This window comes from Mustela putorius, unplaced genomic scaffold (genome assembly GCF_011764305.1).
Source record: "Mustela putorius furo isolate JIRA1106 unplaced genomic scaffold, ASM1176430v1.1 tig00003988_pilon_pilon_pilon, whole genome shotgun sequence".
NCBI lineage: Eukaryota > Metazoa > Chordata > Mammalia > Carnivora > Mustelidae > Mustela > Mustela putorius.
In genome coordinates this window covers 7227163-7244576 of record NW_025422127.1, presented here as the reverse complement: position 1 = coordinate 7244576, position 17414 = coordinate 7227163, and the positions used below count along the sequence as shown (strand labels likewise).

At 34.8% G+C, this 17414-nt stretch overlaps 1 protein-coding gene across 7 annotated transcripts in view; it reads right to left on the bottom strand.

Moving 5' to 3' along the window:
• Nucleotides 1–17414, bottom strand: part of MON2 (MON2 homolog, regulator of endosome-to-Golgi trafficking) — a 108923-nt gene that overhangs the window by 37334 nt on the left and 54175 nt on the right. For 5 of the 7 annotated variants that reach the window (XM_004766585.3, XM_013063576.2, XM_045071837.1 and 2 more), the window contains 12 exons: nucleotides 16344–16528; nucleotides 14761–14873; nucleotides 13576–13680; nucleotides 12909–12989; nucleotides 12757–12830; nucleotides 12581–12671; nucleotides 8408–8509; nucleotides 7493–7495; nucleotides 7009–7119; nucleotides 5324–5499; nucleotides 2271–2433; nucleotides 607–900 (listed from right to left, as the gene is read on the bottom strand). In XM_004766585.3, coding sequence (XP_004766642.1) covers nucleotides 607–900; nucleotides 2271–2433; nucleotides 5324–5499; nucleotides 7009–7119; nucleotides 7493–7495; nucleotides 8408–8509; nucleotides 12581–12671; nucleotides 12757–12830; nucleotides 12909–12989; nucleotides 13576–13680; nucleotides 14761–14873; nucleotides 16344–16528 — 1498 coding nt within the window. The remainder of the gene's footprint in view (nucleotides 1–606; nucleotides 901–2270; nucleotides 2434–5323; nucleotides 5500–7008; nucleotides 7120–7492; nucleotides 7496–8407; nucleotides 8510–12580; nucleotides 12672–12756; nucleotides 12831–12908; nucleotides 12990–13575; nucleotides 13681–14760; nucleotides 14874–16343; nucleotides 16529–17414) is intronic. The other 2 variants (XM_004766586.3, XM_004766587.3) reach the window with 1 other exon arrangement.

Sequence of the window (17414 nt, the reverse complement as noted above, 5' to 3'; positions counted from 1 at the left end):
AGGCATCCCCTAGAAAGTTTTTAAAAAGAGGACAAGAAAGAAAAATAAAGGGGTGCCTGGCTGGCTCAGTCAGTATAGCAAGTGACTTCTGGTCTCAGGATTGTGAGTTTGCGCCCCATGTTGGATATAGAGATTACTTAAAAATAAAATATTTAAAAACAAAGAAAAGCAAGAGAAAAAAAAAAGAAAGAAAATGAAACTGTATATTTAATGAACAAATATACAGAATTTACCAATTAGAGGTTACTTCTGTTTGGTGATCCTGAAAGTAAATTCACTACTGTTGATATTCTTTTATTTACAAAATTCTCAATTGGTTACATTTAAATTACGTGGTTTTGGGAAAACAGGAAGCAAAAAGGGAAAGGCAAAGGCAGAAATCAGAGACAGACAGTAAGAGATGAAGACAGAAAAAGAGAGAATAGGCTTTCAGTATGTAATTTATTCTGGGTGAGATACAACTTAAAGTATGACAAAACTAACATTCTGTATTGTCAAAAGCACAAACGCCTGGAAATTCTTCTTCAAAAATTAATAGGTACAAGAATAATTGAAAAATTTAAAAATCTGTGTCAAAAGCTAGTAACTCAAGCTAATCCACAGTACCTTCCAAATAACAGTGTGCCACGTTGAGTGCTGTAGTAAAGTTCCATGTGCACCAATTGTTGAAAACAGAGTTTGTCCTGCACTTTTCCTCACAGCAGGACGGGGGTCCACACATAATTCACCCAATTTTGCGTAAAGACACAACCACAAGCAATCAAATGGTGGTGCAGGATGGAAAGGCCGATTTAAAACAACTCCTTTCTCTTCTGCCTGCTTTTGCTGTGCTGCCTCTTCTTTATTTAATTCTTTTTCAATAGTTTCTCCTCTTTGGAAAAAATAATCTGAAATATTCCACTAAAAAGCAAAGTAGAAAAACGCCATTCACTCACAGATTTTATTTTGAACACATAAATACATATGCAACACATGGTTGCTTCACCTTTCAGAATAAAACTTTTAAAAGCCACTTCAGTAATTTCTTTTCTAGTAGAACAGATCTGAAAACATCTCTGTCACATGTCTCCATCTGATCTCAGAGAGTTTGGGGAAACAAGCATGGGCTAACGTGAATATTTTCAAACATTTTTATTATGAAACATTTCAATAACAGAGAAAAACGGGGAAAATATATCAATATACTGATATACAGAAAGCCAGGTATTAACATTCTGTCATATTTACTTCGTTCCACTAGATAAAGGGTTTAAAAAAATAACCATAATGCCATTATGGCACCAAAAAATCATTAACAATTCCTTAATATCATTTAATGGTATTTTATAATTTCATAAGAATAATTACTATATCCAAATATATCTTATGACTTCATTCTCAACCACAGTATGTGGTGTATGAATTAATGAGAATTATGCCAAATATAAAAATGTGACCATAAAAATACAGGAGGTGACGCCTAGCAGTAATTTAATCAACACTGAACTACTCTTTGGGAACAATTCTATACACGTGCTTATTTTCTTTCCTATAATTACCTATTTAATAGTAACTTATCTTACTTATAAGGGTATTTAAGTTTGACTTTTAAAACTTCTGGCTTATAATAAACATTAAAAAGTCAAAATAATCTCTTTAAATACATTTATATTGGGAACAGCTTTCTATTTGTTTACTTACATAATATTAATAATATCCTAGCTTAGATTTTACTTTCTACATTAAAGATGAGTAAAATGAGGCTCAAGATGTCAATAATTAAACAAGAGGCACAAAGAATTAAAATACAAGTATATCTGCTTCCACAGTCAAAGCTCTTCCATTAACATATGCCTTCTAAGAGCTAATAAAGCAGCATTGACAAACTATAGGACTGTGTATATAGCAAAGCCCTGCATATATAGCAAAGCCTTTTATTGGAGCTTTATTTACTAAATAAGTAGTATATGGAAATGTTGCTACTGAAACAATATTAAAAATCAGTTAATCTTTACACAAGCATACATACTACTGTTTACTAAATCCTCTCACAACAAACCTTTTAAAGCTAAATTTTAGCTCAATATATGAAAATTATTCCAAATATTTTATTAATGAAGTTAATTCTTAAGTTGTGTCATTTAACCCTTCATGCAAAATAAAAGTTTATTACTTAAAAGTCATTTGAACAATCCCTCTAAAGCCAAAAGCCAATTCTCTTAGTATTCACTCTGAATAGCGTAACAATGATTTCTAAATTATATGATCACAAGAAAGGCAGCAATACTTACCAATAAACCTATTGAAGTTAAACTAATATTAAGTTCTTGGTTATGAAGTCCAAAGCTACCTGCAACATCTACAACAATCTGCAGGCATGTACAAGGCATTGTTGGTAGAAAATCCGTCACAACCAACTGAAGACACTGGAATGCAGTTCGTATCAAGGATTCTCTGAAAAAAATGGAAAAAAAATTATACTCGTGCACTTAAAAGCAATGTAAGTAAAAATACACACCTTACACTAATTTTAACCAAGTTAAATTCTATTTTAAAAATTGAACAAGAAAATCTTCCTAATACAGGTCATACAGTATTTAGGTATTTACATAAATGTAAAAGAGAAACACACACTTGAAAAAATTAACAAATAAAAATAAAGAATTTCATATCAACTAGCCAAACAAAACTTAGACATTAATGAGAAAAGGAAACTGGCCACAGCTCCTTTCTCACCACTATATCCCCAATACCTAGCATGGTACCTAGCACATGCAAATGCACACAATTTACTCACTGAATGAAAATTAGTTCCTCATTCTTTTCTATCTATATCTTTTTTTATAATTTTTTTTTTTAAGATTTTATGTATTTATTTGACAGAGAAAGATCACAAGTAAGCAGAGAGGCAGGCAGAGAGAGAGGAAGGGAAGCAGGCTCCTTGCCAAGCAGAGAGCCCGATGCGGGACTCGATCCCAGGACCCTGAGATCATGACCTGAGCCAAAGGCAGCGGCGTAACCCACTAAGCCACCCAGGCGCCCTTATATCTGTATCTTATTTAAAATTCTACATCTAGTCTGTAAAAGAAAAGTGTACATTTTGAATTTCAAATGAAGAGAGTAAGAAGTAACTGATTTTAGAGAGAAATTCTAGTGGTGAAATATAATAATGAAATGAATTATAATAGCTAATGTTTATTTTTTCTTAAAGATTTTATTTATTTAGAGAGAGAAAAAGAAAGAGAGTGCACTCAGGCAAGGGGAAGGAGGAGAAGCAGACTCCAAGCTGATGCAGGGCTTGATCTCACAGCCCTGAGACTGTAACCGAAGTGGAAATCAGTCGGATGCCCAATGAACCGAGCCACCCCAGGCAACCCAATAGCTAAAACTTATTATTGAGTGTTTGTTACGTCATGCACTTCCTAAGTGTTCTACATGTACTAACTAATTTCATCCTACAATGATGTCCTATTTTATAACCGCACTGTAGACTGGAAGAAGAAAAATACTTAAGCTTGATTTAAGCCATGGCTGATCTCTTTCCACTTTAATCATCTCAGTATTTTGTAGTATTTAAGAAAATTTAGGGCACCCGGGTGGCTCAGTTTGTTAAACGACAGCCTTTGGCTCAGGTCTAGTTCCACATCAGGCTCCCTGCTCAGCAGGGAGTCTGCTTCTCTTTCTGACCCTCCCCCCTTTCATGCTCTCTCTCAAATAAATAAAACCTTTAAAAAATTTTATTACTACAAATAAGAAAAAATAATTTTCCTTAATAAGCCCAAGCACCTCAATCATATAAAACTCAACTAGTCAGCATACCAGATAGCATGAGTTCTGCTGCAGAGTGAGACAAATATATGCAAACATTCGACAGACCTCTCCCTCTGCTGCAACACTCTACCTTAAGCTAAGTAAATCCATTTTGTTCTTCCTTCAGTATTTACTACTTAGCTAATAATACCACCATTCATTAAGCTGCCTAAGTTACAAATATAGGATTCATTCCTTATTCTATTTTCTATATCACCCTTCACTTCCATAATCAATCTGCTAAGTAGTTAACTCCATCATTCTGTGTTTCTAGAGAACACTGCAGGTTCTCTCATGTCTCACCCACCCCTCCATGGTGCTGTCACAGTAATGTATCTCAAATGCACATCAGATCACACTGTTCCTCTGCTTAAAACTCCTAAAATGCCCTTCAATGTACTTAACATAAATCCAAATAGTTTATAAAAGCATATAAGGTCCCTCATAATTTTGGCTCTGCCCTCCTCCAGGGACATAGGCCCCTACCACTGTAATCTTTTTTTTTTAAAGATTTTATTTGTCAGAGAGAAAGTGAGCGAGAGAGCGAGCACAGGCAGACAGAATGGCAGGCAGAGGCAGAGGGAGAAGCAGGCTCCCTGCTGAGCAAGGAAGCCAATGTGGGACTGGATCCCAGGACGCTGGGATCATGACCTGAGCCGAAGGCAGCTGCCTAACCAACTGAGCCACCCAGGCGTCCCTACCACTGGAATCTTATTCTTTTGCAGGATAACAGACTATTCTCATTAGGATTCTACTTACAGACCTTGTTCCTCTTTCCTAAGATTTTACTTTTAGAGCAAGAGCTATTTATCTGTGTAGTCAGAGTAACTAGCAGGGCACAGGACTTAGAATACACTGGCACAGGGGCACCTGGGTGGCTCAGTGGGTTAAAGCCTCTGCTTCAGCTCAGGTCATGATCCCAGGGTCCTAGAATCAAGTCCCGCATTGTGTTCTTTGCTCTGCAGGGAGACTGAATCCCTTCCTCTCTCTCTGCCTGCCTCTCTGCCTACTTGTGATCTCTGTCTGTCAAATAAATAAATGAAATCTTAAAAAAAAAAAAAAAAAAGAATACACTGGCAAAAAATAAATGAATAAATTTTTACACTTGATCTTAGCCAAAAGGCCGAAAAGCAATGAACAATAAATTTTTAAAAGTCCCTTAAAAGTAATTTCTTAGATTTCCCAATATATGCAGTGAAGTCTTAAAGTATTAATTCACATCTTACCAGTGCTTAATTTAATAATATGAGACCCAATCTTCCGATGTGTTACAAAATTTGTTAGCTTGGTGCATTTACCCTATAAACCTTGTATTTCTGTATAAATGTCAAATGTCAAGTAAACAGCAATTTTTTCTATCCTTCCAAAACAAAGGTGAGCCCTGATAATTCACTACAGTCACTGGGGGTAGAAATAAGAAAAACGATTCTAGATCTTAGCCAGGAAGAGGACACATAAAAAATTACCACTTCTTCAAGACTTTAGGGCAAAGTCCCTCTTCATTACTTTTTGGATGTTAATTTTAAACACTTACCCTTGATCATTTCTGATTGCTCCCATGACTCCAAGCACTAATGGCCATCCAGGCCCAAGACTGTCTCCCTGACTCTGAAGAATCTGCAACACACATTCTAACTGCTTGAGTCGGATATCTGGATGGTTAATACTGGACATCTCCTTTAATGGGTTCAATAAAAGCAACTGCAGCCTCTGAAAGGAGGGCAGGAAACTAATTAGGAAGAGAGGCTCAAAAAAACAGAAAGGCTTTCCAGTTGCTTTTTAAATTTAAATTCACTTCCACTCAGACTATAATAGTAAACAGAAACTTTTCTACTAAAACAAACAGTGAATGTGATTCTCTAACCATAATCACCAAAGGTTTATTTTGTCCTCTGTATTTTTTTAAAATAAGAGAAAATAAAAACCAATTTTCAACATGTTAAATTTTGGATTAAACGGAGAGTGATCCTGCATTAAAAAACATTCATTGAAGACCCCAAACAAAAATTAATTACTTAATTAAAAACTTTTTTTTAAAAAGACACTAATTAAAGACCCATATGAAATTAATCTCACTAAAGAAAATGTATCTATTAATATCTAGACATATTTGGAGAGAGGAAAATAATCCTCAATTTCTAAAATCATCTTTCATTTATTCCGTTAATGTATATCACATGTATTGAAAATTCTTAATACTCCTAAAAATTAAGTATGGTTGACATGAACAAAGATGGCATAAAACTAGTGGAACCCATCGGAGTTAAAAAAAAAAAAAATGTACTCTGTTCCAGTCCCTTCAAAAGTATCTGAAAGCACTTGCTTCATTTTTAACTTTTTTCTCTTCAAGGACTCACTTATTTGGTTCGCTGACTAAAAAAACATTAAAGCTCCCACCATGTGCCAAGTATTAAGCTGAACATTAAGGATACGGATCAGGGTTTTGTTTTCAAAAACCTTAAAGTATAATAGGAAAACGTATGAAATCTAAAATGTAAGTTCTGTAAGAACATTTATCGTTTCTGTTTCATTTATCATTCTATGCCAAGAGCTAATACACCAGTTGGCATATCGTATGTACTCAATAAGTAACACAATTACAATATAGTAAGATAATGAAGGCAATGGAAATGCCTATCAAATGCCTCATTCCTACTCATTCTTCAAAAACCAGAACTTTGGTAGACTTTTAAAAAACTGTGTAAGATACAGGTGAATGATTACAGAAGTCAGGACAAAGGATTCAAAAGTAAACTCTGGAAGAATAAAATAACTTTTAAAAGTATTTTAAAATAAAAATCTATTTATGGTACTTGTCTCTTCCAGCAGTTGTTTTCTCCTCATGTATGGATAATCAGAGAAAAAATGAGAGACAGTTAAGGACCAAACCAAGAAGGCTAATAAAGTAGGGCATCAAAATAAAGCTTTAACAATGCATGAACAGGGAAACTTCTGCACTAGAAGACTAGTTCTAGATAATTTAATAGCTTTAATTCCCTGTCATTTGCAAGAAAGTTGCTGTATTTTTTAATAAAGATAATCCTAAAAATCCAGACATATCAACTTCTGTAAGATATCCATGGCCTACATATAAAATAGAATATTAAGCAACAAAACTCATTCTCAAAATATCATCCATTTGCTATATTAAGAAAAAATTATATATGGGAGATGATTTTATATTAAGAATTATTTTTAAAAACAAGAATTTTTTTTTACCTGGTTTTGTGAAAGTGGAGGATCATGGTTAAATGTTAATCCTGCTTTAATAAGTGAAGTTAAAGCTTCTGCCCCCCATTCTCTCATTCGAGAGTTTGGATGCTGGCAGACCTGAGGACAAAACATTGAATAAAAATTAAATATTTAAATTGTATACTTAAGCTATGTATCACACATCAACTTGAGAAAAGAAAAATTACAACATTACATTTTCTGTTCTTAAGTTTTATTTATTTATTTGAGAGAGAAAGAGCGAGCCCAAGCAGTGTGAGGCACAGAGGGAGAGAGAGAGAGAAGCAGGCTCCCGACTAAGCAGGGAGCCCAAAGCGGGGCTTGACCCCAGGATGGTGCGATCATGACCTGAGTGGAAGGCAGACATTTAACCAATTGAGCCACCAGACACTCCCGTTCTTTCACATTTTAAAAATGTCATCAAAAGTTCATCAGTAATGGAAAATTATATCTAGAATGTAAGTTAGCTTACCTTCTGTATAAGGGGCAAAGGAAGCAATAGAGAGAAGATAAAAGATGAAACTAAATAAGTCACAGGAAAAAAAGAATGTCATAAAAGTAAATTGTGTCATCAGAGTAAACAAAAAAAGCAAGCTCACACCAAAGTTCCTAATTAGGCCTATCCTCATAATCGAATACTGTGCTAAAATCTTAAAAACTTATTTTTGTGCTATTTGGTGAGAAGGTCCATGATAAAGAAATTGGCATATATCCTTTAATAATCCACAAAAGTAATCCCAATAAAATGGAAAAAAAATAAAGGACAAGGACATTTGTTATTCTTATTAAGAATAATACCTTTCCTAGCTTACTCAAAAAATACAAAATGAATCCAGGTAACCTAAACCTAAGCCATACATAAACACGTATAATGACGGAAGCAGCTGTTACTGAGAAGTAGCTCATTATTACCAATCATTCCAACTTGGACACAAGATACAAATTCAGATAAAAATTCCCTGGTACTATCTATAATTAGTGATACCAAAAAAGTTTTTCCCTTTGCAGAAGAGCTATCTCAGGATCACAGGAAAGGCTATAAAGATACAATGTTTACTACTAACTCTCAGCCCAATTGCCTTGAAGTTTCAGAACTGAAACTGAGGTAGATCATGAGACTATATAACAAAAGAAGGAGGTCCCAAGCTAACAGCTAAAGGAGACTTCAGAGACTGCATTGTGTTATCACCCATTTTTCAGCCAAAAGCAATTCTTCCACCAAGCAATTATTGTAAAACTTTAGTAATTGATAAATTATACAGGGATAAGTACAAGGAAAAAATAATGGTAATGCTGATTTTTCATATGGTTACCCAGAATCATTAGTTCAATATGTAGGCCTTTATTCTTAACAAGAAGTAAACAGTATTTAAGAAAAAGAAGTTACCTCAAGCAGATGCCCAGTTAGAGGTCTCCAAAGAATTTCTATTCGGTGCATGTTAACTAGACCCGTTTCTAACAATTTGGCAACAGCAAAAAGAGATGGTTCCTAGAGAAAAAATACATTGCAATTTGCTATTGTAAGAATTTTCAGTACCTCAAATGTAAATAAAACACAGTACTCTGAAAAGCAGGACTATAATTAATATCAAATTAGTATAAAGTTAGTAATACTCATAACAGAATCTCAGTTATCATAAGACAAGCCTTTCTGCCCACCTTCAAGTATCCAGAATAGCTTCTAGTTGGAAAATTGGTTAGGAAGAAAATGCCTTCATGAGGAAAAACTGAAAAATTCAAAACTTATTCTAGACATATAGAATGGCTAGTCTTCTGACCAGAAGGAAAGATACATTCTGCCACAGACTAAACTTTGTCCCCCTAAAATTCCTTTGCTGAAACCCTAACCCCCAAGTTGATGGTATCTGGATATAAGGCCAATAAGGGAAAATTAAAGTTAAATGAGGTCATAGGGTGAAACTCTGGTAAGTCAGGATTAGTAGTGTCTTAAAAGAGACACCAGAGAACTTGTTAGTGTGCTCTTAAGCACTCCACCCCCACCATATGAGGACACAGTGAGAAGGCAGCTATCTTTCAAGCCAGGAAGAGAGCCCTCACTAGAACCACCATACTGGCATCTAGATCTCAAACCTGCAACCTCCAGAACTGTAAGAAAACACAATTCTGTAATTTAAACCACCCAATCTGTGATAATTTGTTATGGCAGCCCAGACTGACTAATATATATTCTTATTAGTGTAGTCTTCATATGTCCAGGTTTTGTGTGTGAATGTCAGGAAGTATGAAAAAAGCAGAAAGAAGACATCAGAGAGCAGGGGGTAAAGTATGATGTCAAGAATATGGCTGATACCAGTTTAGACACTAATAGAAAAGTAGCAGAAATAAAGACAAACCCCTCTCCTCACTTGCTAGCATTTCACCAACCAGAAAGACAAATATAATGGTCAGGCTGATCCTTCCTGCACGTGCTAATATTGTACACACCTTAAAAATTCGTGTGGTAGAAAAATGTATCATGGTAGAAACAGCATGGTAACTGTGAACTGCCTATAAATGCCTAGCATTTCATTTCAACTTTACCACCTAACAGCTGTGTAACAGTAAGTTACTACTTCCACTAAATTTTTTTAATGTATGAAATTGAGATAATAATATACAGAAACAACCACATGTTAGAAAATATCTGGCACATAGTGAGTCCCCATAAATGTTGCCTAGTATTACTTCCTCCTCCTCCTTCTGCTCATTCTGACCAGGATATATATAAGAATAGTGTGTCATTTAAAAGAATGTACAGACATCCACACTTCATAGCAAAGATTCTTTTCAGGAAGCCTAGGATGTAGTCCTGGTGTCTGTATTTTTAAAAACTCAACAGCAGATTTTTTTTTTTAAGATTTTATTTTTTTATTTGAGTGAGCAATAGAGAGAGAGAAAGAAAGCACACAACCAGAGGCAGAGGGAGAGGGAGAAGCAGACTCTCCTGCTGAGCAGGGAGCCTAATGCAGGGCTCGATCCCAGGACCCCAGGATTATAACCTGAGCCAAAGGCAGATGCGTAATCAAAAAAACTCTACAGCACAAAAAAGTTAAAGCCACTACTGGTTAAGAATAAAGCTCTAGAATGATACAGATGTGGGTTCAAATCCAAGCTCTAACATTTACCAAATAGGTGATCCCAGATAAATTAGTTAAGTTCTCTATTTTCATATTTCATCTGTGAAAAAGAGGATACTACCACCAAACCTCACCGAGTTGTTTTAAATGATTAAATAAGTAAGTGCCTGATCTACAGTAAACTACAAACAGCAGCTGCTTTTTTATTTTTGTCATTGTTATACTGAGTTTGGTAATATGTCTGCACAAGTATCATCAACCCATTTGAAAACTTTACCATAAGCTACTTCCTCAACACAATGGCACAAATTCCTGAAGTGAGGACCAAAAATGAAATGATTGGTCACTCTAAAGCCACAATAAAGGACATTGATATATAAATCTTTAGTCCCTAGAATATTTAACTCAGAAGAGCTAACACTGATAAAGTATTTTTAACAATGAAAAAAATTATACAAGTTTATTTCAACATCTGAATATTTTACAATAACTTTTTTAAAAAGCGCAAGTGAGGGGCGCCTGGGTGGCTCAGTGGGTTAAAGCCTCTGCCTTCGGCTCAGGTCATGATCCCAGGGTCCTGGGATCAAGCCCTGCATCGGGCTCTCTGCTGAGCAGAGAGCATGCTTCCTCCTCTCTCTGCCTGCCTCTCTGCCTACTTGTAATCTCTGTCAAATAAATAAATAAAATCTTTAAAAAAAAAAAGTACAAGTGAATAATATACTGTTTTATGCTTCCATTTAAAAATTTATTATACTTGAATTATTTTTATAAACTTTTATTTCTGTTCCTCATTTACCACTTCTCTTTACAAAATCAAATCATATAATAGAGAAATAAGAACACATTCTCAGGAATATAATACCCATTCCAGTGTATCCATGTTTTCAACAACTGCTCCCTCTAAGCCTCCCTGAAATATCACATCTGCTCCTACCACTCTCTTTAAATTATATTTTTCCAGGTTAACTATAAACTAATAATAATCAAATTTCCTATTTCTTCTCAATCCTCATTCTTCTTGATTTCTTGTAACATTTCTTTTTTGATTTCCACAATATTGCCCTTTTCTAAATTTTGCCATTCCTTCAATACCCAACTCCAATCACAAATTCATTCATCTTGATTAATCTTAGTTCTTTTAGTCAAAATATGCAGTAAAAACATCTTCCATAAGAGGACACTAAGGATTCAGAAAATAAGTCTCACAGATCTGTAACTTTAACTCTTATACCACTTCAACTACCACTTAACCATGAGCCAAGTAGTTTACATGCTATTTGAAAGTAAAAAATCTTGTATTTCCTTTGTATTTCCTAGAAGAGTATCATGTACATAGAGTAAACATAGTATAGTTACTGAGTGAATATGTAAATTCTCAAGACATTACCACAGAAACTTGCTCAGAGTTCCTTCAGGTACTCTATTAAAAATATATTTGTGTGTTAAGAGTTAATCTTAAAGATACAGGATTATTAAAGGTATCAAGAAATTGATTACTTCATTATATTTTGTATTGCTCTTGCCTTAATTTGGAGTCAACTATAATGCACATTTTCAAACACCTACAGGCTTATGTAATTCTCTAGCTATGTGCTATAGTATACAAAACTTCTCCCTAATGAAACCTTAGTGTGGTTCATCTTTACATCAGTCTTACAGATGAAAAGCCACAGTATAAATAATTATACTTTAGGTCTAGGCAGACAATAAGCTACAGACAATTTTGGATCTTACAGGTATATGTTAAACAAGTTATAAAGCTGCATCCTCTGTTTTTTAATCATGTTCTGGGTATCTTTATTTATTTGTAAATGGTCACACTATACTTATTTTAAAACACAGAAAGTATTTTATTTTAAATAATTTCTAAAATATAAATAAATCCTATATTCCTGTGCTTTCTAAGTATAATAGAAATTATATTTTGAGTACAGAAAGAAATATTCTTGAATGTCAATATTCAAAAGTACTGTTCTATTCATTCAGTTAATGAGCAAAGCAAAAAATTAATTTTCAAGGTAGGGAGAATCATTACCTTTAGAAAGAAATGATTAGCTCCTTATTTTCCATCCCAACGAAGGCAAGAGAAACTGAGACATATATATATTGCTTGATTTAAATCTTGTATTGCCCCAATCATAAATTATAATTACAAATATTATTATGACATTTTATGGAACTCATTTATAAATGTGATACTGCCTTTATTCTTTATCAAAATGTTTCATAAAATACTCAGTACCCAAGAGAAACAGAAACAGTTTAAAATTATTAATATATATTAGGCAAATCACAAACCGGATAGTCCTCTTCACTCCCCCTTCAACAAATAACCACCATAAATGGTAAATACTCAAGAGAATTGAGAGAGCCTGCAGGATAAGCATTAGTCCCATTACTAAAATACTAAGATCATAATGAGTGTACTCCTTATTTAACTCAATAATGTACCATATTTAAAACAGAAAGATAGAATATCACACCTTATTATTTCCATAGGCCATATCCATTGCTTCTAGGGATAAGGAGCAAAGTGCATTTATTAAATGATGCAATGATACGTCATCAAGATACCTATAATGAAAATGAAGAAATAAAACATTCTGATCTAAAATATACACTAATAATATTTCTATCAATTTTAAAAACTGATTCTTACTGTGAGCTTTCAAACAATCTTGAAAGTATATTGGAAATCACTGGTAAATCTGTCATCACTGCTGTTGTTAGAACCTAAGAGAAGAACACAATTAAATGTAACATATGAACATTTCAGGAAGCACAAATTGAGTAAAACCAACTAGAGCTTACTGTACTGGGTCCTTCTACAGCTCTCCCAGGTTTCAAGGCACCACCACTACTAGGCTTTAATCCCAGAATCCACACAAGATGCTGTAAAATTAAAGGAAAAAAAAATAAAGAAATGTATAAAAATTATAAAAATTCTAGTAACTGAAATTTTTAAAAAATCAGTAGTAACTTCAAATAACTAAAATTAGTAAGTTTCCAATAACTAAATTTGTTTTTAAAGATTTTATTTATTTGACAAAGACAGACAGAGAGCACAAGCAGAGGGAGTGGCAGAGAGAGGGAGAGGGAGAAGCAGACTCCCCGCTGAGCAGGGAGCCCAATTCAGGACTCAATCCCAGGACTCTTGAGATCATGACCTGAACTGAAGGCAGCTGCTTAACTGACTGAGCCACCCAGGCACCCCCAATAACTAAATTTAAGTTAGTAATTACTATTTATATAAAATACTTCTGACACCAAGGATAGGATATAGAACTTAGGCCATTGAGAGAAGAATTCCATCACTTTGTACAATAGAAGCCACATCTTTATTCCTTTCTAACTTTTTCTTCTTCAAACTTACTGCCTAGTCTTTAGGCCTGCTCAAAGCACCAGAAGGCATTGCTTCATTTGTTAGCACTCAGCTATAAAAACAACACTGACCTCTGACCCAGAGCCTACAACATACCTGTAGAGTTGCCAAGACAAGTTGCCATGATGTTCCAAGAACAGCTCCATGGCAGTGTGCCAAGTTAAGTAAAGTCCTCATACACTGGATATTTTTGGAAGTGAGCTATATATATTTTTTAAAAGATATATTTGTAAATACTGTTGTACATTCTTGTAAAGCAGCATTATCATATTCAAATATTTTTTGAAATAAAAAACCAAAAATATTAATAAGAAAATGGGTTTGGATGGATTTTAAAGAACAAATTAATTTGCTTAAAAGTTGTGTCATCATATATATATATATATGTATTAGAATGTCTCATAAGAGATTCCAGATGGAGAAGGTCAAGTAAGGAGTTTTAACAAATACTATAAAAGCTTACAGATTTTACTTTAAAAAGAGGTATTAAAGAGGTATAGATAAACAGGAATCATATCATATTGGTCTACATTATTATTCTGAAAATCAATCTGTAAACAAATATTAAGAAAGACTGCATAAAGGACAGTTTGACATTGGCCTGGATTAATACTGGCTGAGTTCATGTTATGGAACTACCATAACCTTAGTTAAATTAACCTCTCTACCTATCATTTCATTTCTTTAGAAAGAAAAGAGCTGAGGGTATTAAATCAGATAAAACAAAATTCAATAAATATCAGCTGCCATCATCATCATTATCATCATCATGGAGAATATATTTCTTTTAATTTGGTCCTTACTATGGTCTTCACTGGAAAATACTATGTTTTAAGAGTACCACAAGAAGAAATGGCAGATCATGGTTTTACACTTTCCTTTTTTTCTGATTCCTTTGAATTAACATTTTGTAGAACTCAAATGCCCCAGAGTTGTTCTATATTAGAAGGAAACCATGTAAACTACTTTTATCCTAATTACATTATTTCAGAATATACCTGTAAGATATATATTATAGGCATGATCCTTGGCTGGAGCTAATTTTCTGTGACAGTTACTATTAAAAAGATGATTGAAATGAATTACTTTTTAGGAGAAAAAAAAGTTGTGTTATCACAACTGCTTATGATAATGTCAACTGCTAATGTCTTCTGAAGGTATCAATCATCCAGGTAAATAAAAGTAAGTAACTATAATGATAAAATTTGGCAAACATAAAAAGAAAGGTACAAAAGGTGTGCTGGATAGTTAGTTGGTAACCAAGATAAGAAAAATATTTACCATTACTGTTCCTTGAGGCTGGACAGCCAGAGGCTGACCCACTGCCACAACTTGTTGATGAGATTCACTTGATGGACTTATCATCATAACACTTTGACCCTGAATGGAATATGCTAGAACACAAAGGAAAGCTTAAATAATTAAGACAAACTTCTCACACAACATTCAAAGTAATGTTATATTTTACTTTGTTTTGTTTTGTTTTTTTATAGATTTTTTAAAAAATTTATTTGTCAGAGAGAGGGAACACAAGCAAGGGGAGTGGGAGAGGGAGGAGGCTTCCCGCTGAGCAGGGAGCCTGACATGGGACTCTATCCCAGGACCCTGGGATCATGATCAGAGCCGAAGGCAGATGCTTAACAACTGAGCCACCCAGGCACCCCATTTCATTGTTCATTTGAGAGAGAGAGAGAGTGCATAACAGTTGCAGGGGGAGGGAGGCAGGTAGAGGGAGAGCGAGAAGCAGACTCCCCACTGAACAGGAAGCCAACACAGGGCTCAATCCCAGGACCCCGAGATCACAACCCAAGTCAAAGGCAGACATTAACCATCTGAGCCACCCAGGTGCTCCAGTAATGATATACTTTAAAACATTAATTTTATTAAACTAAGTGCAACTATGACACTTATGTAGTTACCTATATACAAACCTTTTAAAAACTCAGGTGTTACAAAAACCAAGATAAGTTAAACAGATTTTAAGTAATTTTCTATATAGCTTTTTATTTTTATTTTATTTTTTTTTTAAGAGTTATCTATCTTTTTTTTTTTTTTAAGATTTTATTTTATTTATTTGACAGAGAGAGATCACAAGTAGACAGAGAGAGAGGCAGCCAGAGAGAGAGAGGGAAGCAGGCTCCCTGCTGAGCAGAGAGCCCGATGCGGGACTCGATCCCAGGACCCCGAGATCATGACCTGAGCAGAAGGCAGCGGCTCAACTCATTGAGCCACCCAGGCGCCCTCTATATAGCTTTTTAAAATTGTAAAACTTTGGCAGACTTCTTCACAAGCAAAACAGAATTAGGACACATTAAGTATTTTAAAATGCATTCCCAGTAATCTTTTCTAATTAAAGTTAAGGCCAATTTTTAATTGTATTTTTAAAATACAATTTAATACAATTTTAAATACAAAATAAAATGTTTAAAATTGTATTAAAATTGTATTATTCTCCCTGCACCCCCATTGTTTTGAAGAGATGGAAATAACTGAAGCTCCACATCATAACTTCCTCGCCAAGGTCAGAGTCAGTGAATGAAACAGCAGAGGCCTGAACTCAGAATTTCTTTTTTTTTTTTTTTTTTTTTTAAAGATTTTATTTATTTTATTTGACAGACAGAGATCACAAGTAGGCAGAGAGGCAGGCAGAGAGAGAGAGAGAGAGGAGGAAGCAGGCTCCCCGCTAAGCAGAGAGCCCGATGTGGGACTCGATCCCAGGACCCTGAGATCATGACCTGAGCCGAAGGCAGCGGCTTAACCCACTGAGCCACCCAGGTGCCCTGAACTCAGAATTTCTATAATATTTTCTCTATACCATGTCACTCCACTAGATGGAAAAAACTGTGAATAAGCTAAAGTCTTACATTTGTTGGAAAGTGTGGCTGCAGTGGTGGTATTCAGTACTGTAAGAGCATAATGGGGAGGCAAGGAACCTTTGCATATCGCAGTTATAAAGGCATCTCTTGAAGTTACAAGGCCCAATCTTCCACAAAGCGCAGCCATAGTCAATTCAGCTTTTAAAATATTCTCAGTGGCAGCTTCATCTGTGCTGAAAAGATAAAAGTATTTTATTTAACAGGATTAATTTATGTTTAATAATACTGCAGATATGACATGGAATTAGGTATTCAGTAAGTTTTAAGAAAATCTATACAAAAGTATTATGAACATCAATTTACTTAAGAAGGAATTTTAACTAATGAACATAATGCCTGAAAATCTGAACTGGGTAAAAGCAGTATATAATACATATATCATTATTGAAGAAAATGGTCACATACTCAAAAGATTTAACCTAAAACATCAAGCATTTTTCTTAAAGATTTTTATTTATTTATGTATTTGAGAGAGAGAAAGATGAGCCAGCCATGGGGAAGGGCAGAGGGAGAAGCAGACACCCTGCTGAGCAGGAAGCCTAATGCAGGGCTCCATCCCAACACCTAGAGATCATGACCTGAGCCAAGGGCAGATGTTTAACTGACTGAGCCACCCAGGTTCCCCAAAATATCAAGCATTTTAAAATCAGCAAATCCTGTCATTATGGAAAAAAAAAAATCAAAGTAACTGATAATTATCATCACTGCAAAAGTAGTAGAAAGGCTTGAAGTGACAAAGGCACTCTGTAATTTTAGGACTGTATTTTCCATTAAAACATCATGACAACTATTCTGCGGGGGAGCAGGGCAAGAATAGGATGAAGGAGAGGGAGGTGGCCAAAAAGATTAATGTTCTATCTCTCTGATATGAGGAATTTGAGAGGCAGGGCGGGGGGCTGTGGGGGGCAGGGAGGGGAAAAAATGAAACAAGATGGGAACGCGGAGGGAGAAAAACCATAAGAGACTCTTAATCTCAGGAAACAAACTGAGGGTTGCTGAGGCGGGGTGGAGGAGAATTGATAGGGTAGCCGGGTTATGCATATTGGGGAGGGTTATGTG